Source organism: Macrobrachium nipponense, chromosome 2, assembly GCF_015104395.2.
Source record: "Macrobrachium nipponense isolate FS-2020 chromosome 2, ASM1510439v2, whole genome shotgun sequence".
Taxonomy (NCBI): Eukaryota; Metazoa; Arthropoda; class Malacostraca; order Decapoda; family Palaemonidae; genus Macrobrachium; species Macrobrachium nipponense.
The window spans coordinates 79,455,112-79,471,133 of record NC_087201.1 but is presented as its reverse complement, the minus strand read 5'-3'; the positions used below and the strand labels follow the sequence as shown (position 1 = coordinate 79,471,133).

The following is a 16,022-nucleotide window of genomic DNA, read 5'->3' as shown; positions in this document are numbered from 1 at the left end:
TACCAAGAGATTACCAAAGAATAAAAAAAGCTAACTAAATATCAAGGTGGCTGTCTTACAAGTCAAGAGTGCTTCTTAAAAAAAGGTATCACCCTTACCACCTCCCCCAGTTTTTCCATTAATGCAATGGGTTGATGACACAGGTTGTCTTCCAGTACTAGAGTGATCATATTTTCCTGTGCTATGCAGCAATCATTGTCATTATTCTTGGGAGGACTATTATTCTTTTGGAGGACTTAATCATCCATCACTGGACATCTCATAATTTTGGGCGAGTTTTCTTTAGTAATGAATATTATTTTAAACAATGTGAGAAATAATTCTCTTACCAGTAGGGCTTGTATAGAAGTTAATTTCCTAAGATGTACATGTAGGACCACACATAAACATTTTTATTTTTTGATAAGGGTGTCTTGGAATGTATTCCCCTCATATAATGGGACCCTTACTGTATATATAAATTTTCAAATGATCTTATTTACAATATACTGTACAAAACAACACTGGTAATCAGATACAAGACCTTTTAATGGTAGTTTTTGTATGTTTTGAAATTGCACCACTGCCTCAAAACCTCAGCATTCATTACTGCCAGATTCATAGTAATTCATTAATATTATGCTCTTAACAGAGTGGTAAAAAAAAAACACTTAACATACATACGCATACAGTAAAAGAGTGGAAGACAGTCGTGCATGGAATGTGAGTTGATCTTTTAGAACATCCATTATTTGCATATGCAGTAAAAGAGTGGAAGACAGCTGCGCATGGAATGTAAGTTGATCTTTTAGAAACTCCATTATTTGCAAAAGCTCTGCATTCACCAACAGTTTGGGGCATAACCCATGCAATATTGTAGGTCTACAGTAGTGTATTTGATTTCTTTGTGATATTTCCCTGTGTAGGAACTTTACTCTAGTAAGATTTGTCTTATTTTCACATGAAGTGTTTGCTTGTAATTGGTTAAATTATACTGTATGTATTAGATTTTTATAGTTTGTACCCGAAATGTTTTGAATAACTTGCTGTGATACAATGAAAAGAAGTTTTAAAAGGCAAGTAATTCCAAGACTGTTATTTTTGTCTTTAGCCTCATCCTTTACCAAAATTTATTACTAAGGAAAATCTCTTTTGACCTTTCTCACAACCCTTGATTTTTCCTTCTCTGGTAAGAATTTTTACATATTTCTGCTTAATCACCAACCTATCTTTGTACTTTATTGAATGAAAAGTGTTAACAGCTAGAGATTTCAAATAGTAATTTCATACAAACAATTATGTAAATAGTAACCAGCACCTTAATCTTATTTTATAGAATGTGAGGCAGTACATCAAGAACTAACTTAGTGAAGAAACTCAATACGAAATGGATGACTTGAACAAATTTCAGTATAGAATGTCATGTCTGATGAGATTAGGAGATTCCTCTAGTGAAAAATGTTAAGGCTCCAAGACTACAGTATCATGATAAACAAGCAATCTCTTGAAAACAGCTGGAAAGTTAGTCATAGTAGGGTTAACTAGTACTATATAGTATTTGTTCCAACACTAATACGAACGTACACTTTGTTCATATGCGGAACAAACCTTCAGTCTTAACAACAGGATAATTCTCAGTGCCAGCTGAAACCCAGTTAAAATAATCAAGGATTGTATAGCAAGGAATCAGTGAGATCTGGCAACTCGTGCATTTATGAGGTGGGAGCTGGTCAGCGACCACACACTGCACTCTGTGACGCGCTGATCTTTATTTAACTGTCTTGAGGAGTAGATGCTTATGGTTTAGCTCTCCTTCGAAGCCAGTTGATTTGTGCCCCTGTTTCCTTTCTTTTTCAGTGTGTTTGAGTATTGTAATTGAGTCCTCAGAGTCTTCACGGCCTTGTCAACGCATGTGCCCAGGTGTTCAGGGATTCCCATGCGGGTTTTGGCTTCTATGACCACAGATCCTCATACGACTTGCAGTAGGTGCCAAGCTAATTATTGTACCATTACCAATCCCTGTCCGGAATGTCGTTCCTGGCCTAAGTCACAGTGGAGGGTGTATTACAAGAAGAGAGAACATCGCAGAGTTTCTACTTGTCCTTCTTAGGAGGGTTTTTCTTCTCCTTGTCTGGACGATTCAGCTTCTCCCTCTCCCGCGAGGGCCCTCCCTGCTGCATTGGTACCCCTTTCACCTTACATACTTTTCGTCCATCAATTTGTTGTTGAAAGTATCAGGAGTTGAACAGGATGATGTTATGTTTAACGTAGCCCCCTCTTTCTCGGGGCTCTCATGTGCTGCCACTTTGCAGGGCGACTTTGTCAATGTCAACGCTTACTGGGTCGCCCCTTATCGCTCCTCCAGTGAGGCCATCAACCAGCACTGGCTTTAGAGATGTAGTGATGTCACTCCCAGCATCCTCTCAGCCTATGACGTCTGATGGGAGGCCTCTCATCCTTCTGTCATTATGACGTCAGCCCTTTCTGGTGTGACGTCAGGCGTTGGAAGATGTTGTGGCTTCATCTTCTGCGAGCAAGAGGAGTGCTTCGCTGTCTGCTCCCCATGGCCGTGTGTCTCCCTTGCACATTTGTTGGAAGTGAGACTCGTGGAAGGAATGCATCCCCGACTTTGATACACGGCCGTGTGTCTCCTGTTCCTTGTCGCACGCCCACATACATGATTCGTCCCGCGAACGTTTACATGGTTCGCTGAGTGGACGTGTATGTGATTTGTCCTGTGAACACGTATGTGGTTCGTCACATGAGCGTGTGCATGGTTTGAGTCAGGACCATGTGAGGGTTTTGTCGTGTGTTAGTGTTTTGGAACCCTCGGTCTTGGGATTTTCGGGGATTAGGGCCTTCACTCCAGCCGATAAGGAACAGGATGCTAGGCTTCCTAGGGAAGCTTCCCTAATGCTTTTGCAGAAGGATGAGGTTCCTGACAAGCTGCCTTCTTTGCCAGAACAGCAGGAGGGAGAGAACCAAGAATTTATGTCTTCTTTCTCAGAGGTTGTTGATCTCATTTGTGAGTTCAACAATCTTGAGTGTCGGACACAGTCTCAGTCACTTATGACCCCTGCGGGTATAGAGGGCTTGCTGGGTGCCAGATAGGATTCTAGGGTAATGACAGGGCATGGGCCTACTCATCAATTTATGTTTTGAGGCAGTGGCAGGGCATGTGCCTACACATCAAATTCTTATATTTTGAGGCAATGACAGGGCATAGGCCAATACATCAAATTCTTACATATAAGCAAGAGCACATACACAAACATGTGTAAATTGCCATAGTAATTGTAAAGCCACTCATACAACAGAGAATAAAAGTAAAACTTGTGGGCTGTAGCCAATGGCACACACGGGTCAATCATAGGACTGTCTCAGTCTTTTGCACACGACTATCTAACTGCTCTCAATGAATTATACTGAAAATATATTTACTTAAGGGGTAACAAATTATATTGTGATGAGTAAATACTATAAGGCTGCCATAGCATTTCTATGAAAATGAAGGCTGAGGTAGGAAGGCATCATAAGATTTTTAACGAAATAAGAAAAATATATGATAGCTGAAAAGTTACGTATGAGATGATCCAATCAGTCTGCGAGTAGCCCATGAATCATTTGGTTATGTGGATATTCTTGTAGATTACCCTGTTGGACCAAAGGATACATAAGTCTCTCTCTCTCTCTTAATCTGTTGTTAGAATATTCTAGTGTAGATTATATTCATAAAGATCTTGATTACTTTTAATTAAAACAAATTACTAAATTTCAGTTAACAAGAGTAGGCAGATAATTCTTTACACCAGTATTTTATGAATAGGTCTATGTTTATTCTGCAATGTTAGGATACCATATGAAAAATTTTTGAAGACACTACAAGCACCATAACAGCAGCAATGAAAACAAGAATAACCCCAACAAGAACCACAATAAAACGGCTGAATAACTGTAAACCGACAAAAGGACATAGGACCTTATAGGTCTACGTCATTTTTATGGTCCTCTTATTTCGAAAGGAGCTAATGTCCTTAAGAAACTTCTTGGCAATTTATATTCAGTATGACTTTTATAGCCTATCATACTGTAACTCTTTGTTAAACAAAGGCATATTCTGGTTTTGTAAAGTGCAGTCACTGCTTATCATCCCTCCGAATGTGTAAAAGATTCCAATGAAATCAACTTTGACTATTAAAATGTAGTAAAATTCCCTGAAATCAATATGAAATACCAGTCTGTATAGCTCAGAGAAAGTCTTTGTGTTTAAATTAAGAATGGTGAACACGCTTGACGGTATCAAATGGTAATTACCATTATCCAGTTGTTTAAGAACACTGATTTGAATGCTGACATTCCCTGTGTCACATCCATATTCAGGTGAACCTCATTTACAAAACAACATTGCAGCAACGTGGAATACTTCTGACTTTATTCATATTTTCCTATTTTTTGACCATTTTGAGGGAGATGTGTATTATGATTTTATTTCAGGCAATGATATCACTTTCCCTTTTTATAATCAGCACAATGTATGCTAGTAAGGTAAAGCAACCGTTGGAAAATAAATGAAGACGAAAAGTACCTCAGATAAACCAACTTTTCAAAACCACTTCCAACCAATCAGCATCAAGGAGTGGTCTTAATGTAATCAATGGGTGGGGCTTAGCTGCAAAACTAGCTAGACTTTGGTGTAGCAATCCTTTAGGAAAGTTCAAGCTTCCAATATGGCAACGAACATGAGTTTCCCATGAATGGTCCCTCCCCCCCACCTTCCCCTGACTTTGATGAGAGTGGGTGAGGGAGATCAGTCTATGCCTATGAACTGGTGAGGGCCTGTGCTGATCTCTCCCCACACCCCCTTTAGAGAAAGAAAGAGCTTCCTGGCTAGTGGAAGGAGAGCCGAGAGAGATGATTTGCTCCTGATCTCGATGCCACCCTGAGTTTTAACCCTACCCCTCCTTTCTCTCACATGGTGGGTTGCTCCTCTGCGATAGATAACTTACAGGAGCAATACCATGAGTGGGATCCTTCCTCCTCCAGGAGAAAACAAGTGAGATATTGGGATGGGAAGACACTCCATAAAGTAAAACCAATTGCCAAGGAGAAAGCATGTATCAAAATGGAGTCGTGGAGTTGCAGGAGTTTTAGCACCCCCTCCTAGAGAAGAGACTGAGACCAGAGGAAGTGCACTCAGAGGGAGAACCATGGTTATTCCTTTTTCATTTTTATTTGTGCCCATCAATTAAAGAGCATCTCTTAAGGAAATTTGACTAATTTACTTTGACATGTAAAAATGCTTTTGTGTATAATCTGCCACAATATGAGCAGTTTTTATCCATAGGAGCCAGGATAAAAAATCAATATGCAGCATACCCCAGGCCACGGAAGCTGAAGTTGGCCAATTTAAGAAAAAAAACTTAAATGGAAAGGGGAGTATATGCAAATGCACGTTGTAAGAAAAAAATTCTAAACATTTTTCCTTACCTTCCACGAAACGTTGAAAATTACTATTTACAACCCCGTGCGAAACCTCTATTGCAAGACAATCGTAAATTTTACCAAATTATACATGTTTTTCCTAATAAATAATTTTATTTTGTTAAATATTAATTACAGCTCTCACAATATCTAGACAGATAAAGAACTAAAATTTGTAACTAATTCTGGGCACATCTGTTGTAAAATATTTACATAAATTTATTGAGATCAAAGATGCAGTAACTTTTTTTTATTATTCATGTCTTTTTTAATACTTCTTTGCACTTTTATTTGCAAAATTACATACTATCATAAAAGATAAGAACTAAAATCAACAGCAACCTCTCTTATATTTCTGAGCAAATATATACATAATAAGACATCATGTGAGTGAGAAAGAGCAATGCATCTCTCCTTGAAGTCAAGTACTCAACTCACTGTCATGAATTGCCTGCTTTACCTAAACTAGTCTAAAAGTTGCCATTAGTAAATTCCCCCAAATCGATGGCACGTAATATTGTTACTCACCATGAGTAAATTTGTCAACTACCCAAAGCCTGTTATTACTACTCGTGAGTATATCCGTCCATTAAGGGTTAAGGAAGTTTTGACTAGAATTTTCCTTGACATGTATAAATGCTTTTGTGTAGACACCATGACTTAATGAGTAGTTTTCAAGTAGGTTCAACTATAATTTATTATAACAGGTGTGGATGTCATGGGGTAAGGGATATGGAACCCACTTATTATTGGGGTGCCTGTTTGGAAATCCAGTTACGTTTTTCCTTCACATGTATAAACACCCTTGTGTAAGAGGTATCTCTCCCTGTCAGTTATGAATACTTTTAAGAAATCCAGCTAGATTTTTCTTAGACGTGCTTAAATAGCTTTTGTGCTTAGAGGCCTCAAACTTATCAGTTAATGATACCTTTAGAAGAAATTCAACAGGAATTTTTATAGGCAGGTATTAAATTTTGGGGAAGGCTTTGTCAAGAACTGAACAGCAGCTACATGTTCGTTAGCAGCTGTGCCATATTCCATGGGCTGACAATACTATCAATCTTCTCAGGTCTGTATGGCTTAATTGCTTAGAAGTCCACATAATTGACCCACTTGGGATAAATGGGGGTCTTCACTGGTGTCTGCCCCCATGTTTCTTCCTTCTGGTACACCGCCAGAGTTTAGACAATGGTGTTCTGAACAACAGGTTCTTGTGTCTCCTCACTTTGGAACTAAATGGTGTGCTTTTTCGGAACATACCTACCTGTTGGAATTATGAGCAACCTGGTTGTTATTCAAACACCTTCAGGAGCAATTGGTGGAAAGTCAGCAGCAGTCACCATGAGCAACAATACCGTATTGATAGCCTACATAAACAAGTAAGGAGGTGTCATCTCTCCCAAGCTGAACAATCTGGTGGTGGAGTGGTTGGAGTCCCAGGGCCTGAACCTAACAGCCATGTAAGTACCAAGCAAGAAAAATGTCATCACTGTCCAGCTAAGCAGAGAGAATCAAGTAGGAGGTACTGACGTGTCCCTAAATCAGAAAGTAGCTAACGCCTTGATGGAACTGGGACAGGGCCCAATGAATGATCTGCTCTTCACAGCAAAGACCAACAACTTCCCCTATATTTTTTTGCAGTCTCCAAGAACGAGAAGCATTGCAGGATAACTTTCAATGCCTATGCGACAACAAATACATTTACACCTTCCCTCTGTTTAGTCAGTGACCAACAGGTTCTTCATGTCCATCTCTTTGGAATTTGTCCAGATTCATCCCAGAACCCTGCAGTATAAGACCTAAAATTCGAGTAGTTCTCTGTCCCTTTATTAAAGGCCTGCGTGGGGTGGAGATAAAAAGAAGTTGGTTCTTTACCTTGTTAGAACTTTGAGATGGTAGTACCTGAAGAGCATAGCCCCTCACAGACACTCCCCGCAAGAGACTTTCCAAAAGCAAGGGACGTGAATAGAGAAATTTTTCCAGAAACACCATCTCCTTCTGGGTAAGGTAGTCATAGACAGGGAATCCACTTCCTCGGGGGACTACAAACTTCCCCCATCAAGCAGTAAACCCCAGTTTTTGGTTGGTGACCTGAACCACAGGAAGTATACTTGGGGCACTGATAATCCAGGGCAAGTCCACCTTCCACTCAAGATAGATTAGCTTCCCACCTATTTGTGAGGCTCCATCTATGAAAGTGTAGGTTCATATTCCTGTTGGAACAAATACTAAATTTTAAACATGATTTAAATTATTCCTAAGACATGAACCTAATATTTCATAGTTAAGTTAACAATCCTCTACTGCCTCTCATGGTCCCGATCTCTCCCAATCATGGAGTTGAGTGATACTGCAAATGGGCCAATTCACAAAATGGTGAGCTAACCCAACTCAGGTTACCGGTGACCCATAGGGCTACTGATAGGCTTTTGTTTTTAATTTAAGACAGCAGACATCCACCGTGTGCTTTGCACTTGGTACTCTCCACTTAAGCAGTTATCAAAGACATAGTACTATATCAGAATTAAGGCAGGAGCAAAGCAGGAAACGAGAGTTTCTCGTGATATAGCTATCACTTACTATGTACTAAAAATAACACCAGGTTCTATCAGTGCAATCCAGAACACTGCTAACTTTAAACAACCACCAAATAATATCCAACAACTGGATATTTGTTTCTACAAGAATACAAACTATCATATTTTATACTGGTACAACTAAAATAGGAGCGCCTCAGTGGCGTGGTTGGTTTGGTGTTTGCTTCTCACCTCGGTGGTCGCGGGTTCAATTCCCGGCCATTCCATTGAGGAGTGAGAGATGTGTATTTCTGGTGATAGAAGTTCACTCTCGACGTGGTTTGGAAGTCACGTAAAGCCGTTGGTCCCGTTGCTGAATAACCAATGGTTCCATGCAACCTAAAAAACACTACAAACAAAACTAAAATAGGTTAATTTAGTTTGGTATTAAGGTGGATCTCGACTAGCTTGTGAAGCATTCAAATATTAAATGAGAATGTATTATATGAAGATAATTTTCCTGGTGCACAACTGATTCTCTTACACAGTTACACAGTAGCAATATACTATTCTTCTGTATGGGATAAGATCTGGCCTGTGGAGCCAGGCCTGCAGTGAAACTGGTGAACATACCTCTGATGAAAACCCATGGAAGTTGTTCTATAACCAATGAAAGTGAGGTGTGAAGACCCTCTGTTTTCATCTGAGTTCATAGCAAAATCTCAGAACCTCTATTTTCCAATGAGATATTTGACTTAATTGATCCCCTCTCACGGACTTTGTAGATTATGATTGAGACAAAATGCTGTTGTGTCTGGCGCAAGTTGTATAGTACTACTTCTCCAAGTCCAGACACCTCTGACGCTAGTGTTTATGCTCATTCATTAGTACTGGCAGGCACAAGAACAAAGTGGTGTTGTGACTTCAGTAAGTCACCAGACAGGTGTACAAGTTGCTGGGCAAAATTACCAACCCCATATCCTAAGTGAGGCACCATGGAGTTCATCAGCATTGTCCTGTCTCTATCATTCAGAAAAAACTCCTTGGTATTAAAGGGTACAAAGAGTAGTTACATGCCAGAGTCAAACAGCCTTCACCTCTTTTTACCCAGCAGGACATTACACAAGATCATGGATACATTCTCCTTAGGACCTGTGGTGGCTATCAAAGGTGTCGTGCAGCTGCATAGCTCCATTTGGTCAAAATAGCATCTTGCTTAAGATTTACTTAAGTGAACTTTTGTTGTTTGCCTCTTTCTGTCGTCTTCCTCCCACCAGCCACACATTGTATCCTTAATGGTTGGGCCAAATGCTGGCAAGTTATTCAACAGAGATTCTTGATTGATTGATCGATCATAGAATTTATGGCATAGCCCAAGTGCTGGGACCTGTAAAGGTCATTCAGTGCTGAACAGAGATTCTTATCTTTATTTTTGTAAATGTAACTATATCCCCTTGAGGCCCTCAGGGGTTTATTGTCTGTTAATTATGTATAAGGGTTTTTAGCAGAAGATTTAAAGCAAGAAAAAGAAGAAACTATAACAGGGCTCCCTAGGATTGGTGGAAGCAAAACAACTAGAGGCCACAGGAGAGCTAGTATAACTATCATGAATAGGCACCTCTGGTGCTTGTAGCCAACCATGCACACTAACTATTGCAAGCGAACATCTGTGTGTATGCACTACAGGCAGCCCCTGGGTTACATCAGGTTCAGGTTAAGTCGTTCCGGACATAAGGCGCTTGCCTTATGGTGCTGTTAACCTGCTTTATGGCGCTGTAACCCGGACTTAACATCGGTGTTGCTATTTATTCCCATTATAATTATGATGATTCGGGTTAATGCGATTTTCGGCTTAAAGCGCCCTGCCAGGAACGGAACCCCTGCCGTAACCCAGGGACTGCCTGTAGAACAGAACAAGAGGGTAGCAGTGACTCAACCATGATTGCTTTGGTAGAAGCCCTTTTGTATAGGCCATAGGCAGTCCTGTCAGAGAAGACACAAAACTTTGCATACTGAACACCTCTTGTCTGCACACAGACGTGATCCAGAGATTGCACAGACAGAGCAAGAAGGTAGCTGTGATTACCACAAGTGCTATGAGAGAAGCACAGGTGCAAAAGCTATGGACAGTCTTCCTGTCCTTTAAGACAGGAAGACTTTGGGTAATGAAATCTTCCTGTCTGCATGTTCACAATCTGGGAACCACCCTTGTGCTTGAGCAAGAGGATTACCAAGCACCACTACTGGGTAAAAACTGAACTAGTACAGGCCATGGAAGAGCAGGCACAAGTGTTACATACATGAAACTCTGGAGCCTGTGGTAAACCACAAGCAGACTAGGTTGCAGCAAATTACACACAACAGATTATCTTGGAACATGTTCATACTGTACAGTGGAAATGAGTGGTGCACAAACCCAATGTCTGTTCATGCACAGTCCTGTGACTGTCCATGCACTGAGCAAGGGGGAAGAACTGACTCCCATGCTTCTGGTAAAATATTGGTTGACAAGTCATGAAGCCCTCTTGTCTGAGAAAGTATGGGCCAACTCAGAGAACCAAGCACAATTTGTAACTCACTTTTTTGACCTTACCTACAGTGGATGAATATAGAAAGGTGTACAAATGCAATGTTACCTCCCTTAGAAGGAACTTCTTGAAATACTATATACATACTACTTTCTGTGAGAGGAGGGAAGAGAAGATGGGAAAAAAATGGCAAATTTTCAATCTGTATTTTTCATAGCTAACAAACCCTCGGTTTTAACAATAGTATGTTATCATGGAGCCCTCTGATTCTTCAAGACCTCATCAATGCTTGTGTCCAGGCATTCTGGGTTTTCCGTGCTCCAGGTTTTTGGCCGCTATCATTACAGATTGCCATACAACATGCAGTAGGTGCCAATCTAATTTTTGTACCATTACTAATCCTTGCCCGGGATGTCGTTCCTGGCCTACGTTGCAGTGGAGGGTGTTTTTCAAGAGGCAGCATCATAGAGTTTCAACTTGTCCTACTTGGGAGGGTTTTTCGCCTTCTCGTTTGGATGTTTTAGCATCCCCCTCTTCCAGAAGTGTTCCCCCTGCTTCGGTTGTACCACCGACTCCTTCCTTTCTACTATTGATTCATTGTATGAAGTACCAGGAGTTGCACAGGATGAGATTATGTTTAATGTAGCCCCCTCTCCTATGGGATCTGATGTCCTTCCTAATGTCCTTTCAAATTCCAAATCAAACAAGATGGCGGCTGTTTGGGTGTCTCTAGGCCTACAGGGTTCCCCCTTCTTGAGTGGCCTTCTCTTGCTTTTCATGGTGGCTCGTACTCCTCCACCAGCCCCATTGGCAGTCCCCCCACCTCCAGGACTACATTACTTTGGCTCTCATGTGCTGCCTCCTCGCGAGACACCTGTATCATCATCAACTCTTACTGGGTCACCCTTTATTGCTCCGCCAGTGAGGCCATTGACCAGTGCTGCCATTCGAGATGTCTTGACATTTCTACCATCATCCTCTCAGCCTATGACGTCAGCTGCGGTGGTGTCACTTCCATCTGTTATTGTAATGTCATCTCATTTGCCTATGATGTCATCTCTTCCTCTCGCTGAGCCATCGGAAACATTGTTTCAAGCTATGCTCGAGAGGCTGGTCTCTTGTTTTTAGAGAGAGATATTCTGCTCTCTCTGGCAAGAAGAGCCATAGAAAGAATGATTCTTCCCCTTCCCCTTCTGGCAAGAGGCGTCGTAGAGGGAAGAAGCTCTCTCCTCCATCTCCTGCTGCTTCTTCATCTCCGTTTCCTCCCTCAAGTCAAACATTGAAGAGTTACGGACTTTATGGCATCGTCCTCTGCTAGTCATTGAAATGACCAGGAGGAAGAAGAATACGTATTGCCTTGGCATTTCTAGGTTATTCCTGTTTTATGTCTTACCCCCTCTGCAGAAGTAGCAGCCATGGTTAGTGCTGCAGGGCCATCTTCCAAGGAAAGGATGACCATTACTGGTGGCTTAACCAAGTTGGCTCCATAGCAGAACCAACTGCAGACAGAGCAATAAAGATAAAGGTAGGCATGTAGATCACTCCCGTCCTGTATCTGACCCCTCTCAGCTGAGGAAAAAGTAAGGGCAGAGAGAAGGGAGCAATAGGGAAACATTTATAGCATTCCTCCCTTATACCCAAACCTTTCTTGTTATAGTTAGATCTTAACCCTACAACAAGTAGTAACAGTGGAAATCCATCTCAATGTAGAGCATGAAGGGCTGCATACCCTTCATGCCATCATCCATGGTAAAGTACGCTTAACACTTAAAACCCAAGTACTTACTCAGCAGTTAGATGAGGCACAGCAAGACATCCTACCTTGATGACAGCCAAAGAAAAAGTGCTTGGTGGGAGAAGGGGTCTTCCCCCAATCACCCTCTTACCACCAGTCACTACTTTGTTATTAAAGTTTTGGTGACTGATTGTAGCCCATGCTGAGGTATACTCTATGTAAAGGGCAGTGGTTTTTATTTCTGTACAAACAAACATTAGCACGTTATAGTCCAATAATATCTCTCACAACTAGAAGGCATTTGATCAAAAAACTCCATTCAAGGATTAAATCTTGAATACTGTGTAAAGTTTACATTTTATTTCAGTTTATCTGCTGTTCATGATCACAGTGGATAGCTTTTTACTTTTTGGAATGTGATGATGGTTCCTTATTCACTGATATCAAAATTTCCATACCAACAGACTTGTTACATCTAATAATACCTTGGAACTGCTCCAGCACATTCTGAAATGTTTGTTGTGAACCTAATCAATACATCAAGGAAATGTGACCTTAAAAATGAGGCCAGATAATAATAATTCTCAGACATAATTAAACAGTATAGAATCATTGAGTATTGGATAATTTCTATTACTAAGTGATGGGTGCCTGTGTACAATAGATCTAGTATGCTTGCAAATTACATCTGAAACTGTGAGTAATAAATGATCAAGCCACAAACATACAGGAGCTAATGTTGTGAAGCTTACAGATTTCATTGAAAAGCATTTACACAAAAGTCACTGAACTATCTGAGGCTATAAAAAGGTTCTGAATCTAAGAATATTTCATCACTTCAGACTCTTAAAGCAAGACAAACCCACAATCACTTGTGTGAATGTAGCACCTCTGAAATGTCTGAAAAAAGTTAGTTCTGTAAAGAATATAAATATATGATTTTACATTAAATTAAAATGAGTTAAAGAATATATATATATATGGATATATAAAATGATCCAATGAATTGCACCTGGTGATTGTCACTCCTATATCTGGTAATGAAGGAAGACAAATGAATGATGAATAGCCTAATGAAAGTTAAAATATTGCATAAAGATTTATAGAGTAATATTTGAAAGTGAAAATATACAGAAATACTTCAAAATAATTACTAAATACACCATTATTTGGTATATATACAGTAACATAAGTACATATAAAACTGGAACCTAAGTAAATAAATATATATATTTTGGTTTCTTTTAACTCTTTCTGCAAAGAGAAAATCAAGGCTCAAAGATAAACATCACAGATTTACATCAATTGTGCCTATTATACTGGTGAAGCATCATGTCCTATGGCTACTTTTCTGTTTGGTCATTGTTTAAACCCACTGTAAATTTTAAACTGATACTTATTTCAGTTTTCCACTTCTAATGTCTAAGTCTTCCATTTCTACATATTGTCTTACAGTAATTACACAAGGAGACATTGACATTGGCTTGGAAAAACTCATGTCAGTACTTTAATTAGGGCTTCTACGACTAGCCGTACCTGTTTGGCTTCTGATAAAAATACCCAACTTCTGAATGAGAGCAAGTTCCACTTGCCATATGCAATACATTTTCCAGGGTTTGCATTGCTTATTTCACAATAACAATTCACATGAATCGTGTGTATATGAAAGTATAAATATGCTCATAAATGCACACAAAAATTGACATGGTCCACTGAATAACGCGAATATCAAATATTCTTGCCAGAATATCTGCCAATGATTTATTTAATGTCCTACAAAAGGACTTTCATGGATAAATTAACTGATTGTAAATTAAATTCACCAACTACTTGATATTAATTAAATGACTTTTTCCCTAACTTATATACATCAATAATAAAAAGTCTAAACCTAGTTATGTTTTAAAGCTGTCCATCCATTAAGTTGCATATCGCTATGTAATGGGATAGAGAAACTTTCTTGGCTCCTAAAATGGAAGCCAAGATGAAGACTTACTACGAGCAAGCTTCTCTCTCCTCATGAGACGCAGAGCCATTTTGATATGCATCATCACTATTTTTTACTTCAGGTAACTGTTCGAGGAAAGCATCAGCTAGTGTCTGTGAAGTTTTTCTGTGCACCACTTCTCTAGATGGTGATGGCGTTGATCTATCACTACAAACAGAAGGTATCCTCATTCTGGTCTCTTTAAAATCTAAAAGTCCATTTTCCTCCTTAGTTGGAGAATCCAATTTTTTAGGCGATGTTATTGCCTCATCTAAATGTAATCTAAGATCCTCTGCATCTTCAATGTCGGATTCAGGTCCACTTGCTATGTCTAGTCTCTGCATGCTTACAGTGCGAGTCAATCTTCGATTGATAGCAGTTAGACGAGCAACCTGGAAAGAGGAAAGAATTTATTGTAAATTTGTTCAAGGTTTTCAACCACTTCAAGAGATGACTACATCAAATTCACCAAATATCTACTTATAACTCAATGATAAAGCTTAATGTATGCATAAAACTTCTTCATATGTCTTCATGGAATAATTTTCTGTCAGCTGTATTAATTAATGCTCTAAAGCTTTTCAACTCCATCCTTACTTTTGAAGGATTTTTTTTTTTTTTTCAGTGTGAAAGATGAATTTCCAGCATAAAACATTAAAAACAATGTTGGAGTAGAGGTAAGAGAAGTATAGGGAAAGCTATTCAAATCCTGTGAAATATATATATATATATGATATATATAGATATATAGATATATAGATATAGATAGATATAGATATATATATATATAGATATAGATATAGATATAGATATAGATATAGATATAGAGATAGAGATAGAGATATAGGATTTGAATAACTTTCCCTATACACAGGCAGTCCCCAGTTATCAGTAATATGGTTTTATGGTGCTTATTTAGTGCCAAAATGTGCTGATTTCTGGTTATCAGTGCCAATGATAGCATATTGGCATCAATATACGTACCTCATAGAGGCATCATTAACTGATTAGTGGCACCAAAATCCAATTATCGCTGATTTTGCTGATCATTAAGCCACTGGAACGGAACCCCCACTAATAACTAGGGACTGCCTGTATATATTATATATATAATATATAAATAGTGGACCCACGTACGTATTCACATTCTCAGCTTTAGCAGACTCACAAATTCATGGATCTTTCTCTGGAACATATACCCCTATTATTTGCGGGAAATTCGTGTATTTACGGTATTTTTCTGAGAAATGTCCACAGATTCCTCTTTTTTTTTTTTCATATAAATTTCATCTTAAAAGGCACTTTTTGTGATAAAACTATTAAAAACCAGATATAAACATTTTTAGTGGGGTTTTCTTGAGTTTTAACTAACAAAATTTGCTGTTTAAAGCATTTTTATAAGGGTTCCAACTATTCGCGGGTTCTAGCTAATTGAGGGGGGTCCGGTACGCATCCCCCATGAATACGGGGAACCACTGTACATATACTATATATATGTATACACATATACACATTAAGTATTGTATAAATATACGTATCTCAATTTTCTTTCTCAGAATAAAGTAAAATATATTTTTGTTTATTGTGATCCTTTTAAAAGTTACTTGAGGTTCTAGTCTTGCTACAGAATAACATAACTTACTTTTATAACTTAGAACAGTTTTAAAGAGTACAGGTACATAATAATTTTCCCAGCTATTTAATTGCGTGTTGTAACACTAGGCTGCTGTCATGTGACAAGCATTACATCTATTGTTCTTCCTTCACACTATAATACAAGTTGATAGCACATCCTA

General features: G+C 39.1%; 1 protein-coding gene across 16 annotated transcripts in view; it reads right to left on the bottom strand.

Moving 5' to 3' along the window:
* Positions 1-12,584: 12,584 nt before the first annotated feature.
* The window catches only part of LOC135220695 (ecotropic viral integration site 5 ortholog-like), a 431,521-nt gene continuing 428,083 nt past the window's right edge, over positions 12,585-16,022 (bottom strand). For 15 of the 16 annotated variants that reach the window (XM_064258078.1, XM_064258079.1, XM_064258080.1 and 12 more), the window contains one exon: positions 12,585-14,618. In XM_064258078.1, coding sequence (XP_064114148.1) covers positions 14,235-14,618 — 384 coding nt within the window. In that variant the 3' untranslated portion in view covers positions 12,585-14,234. The remainder of the gene's footprint in view (positions 14,619-16,022) is intronic. The other variant, XM_064258083.1, reaches the window with a different exon arrangement.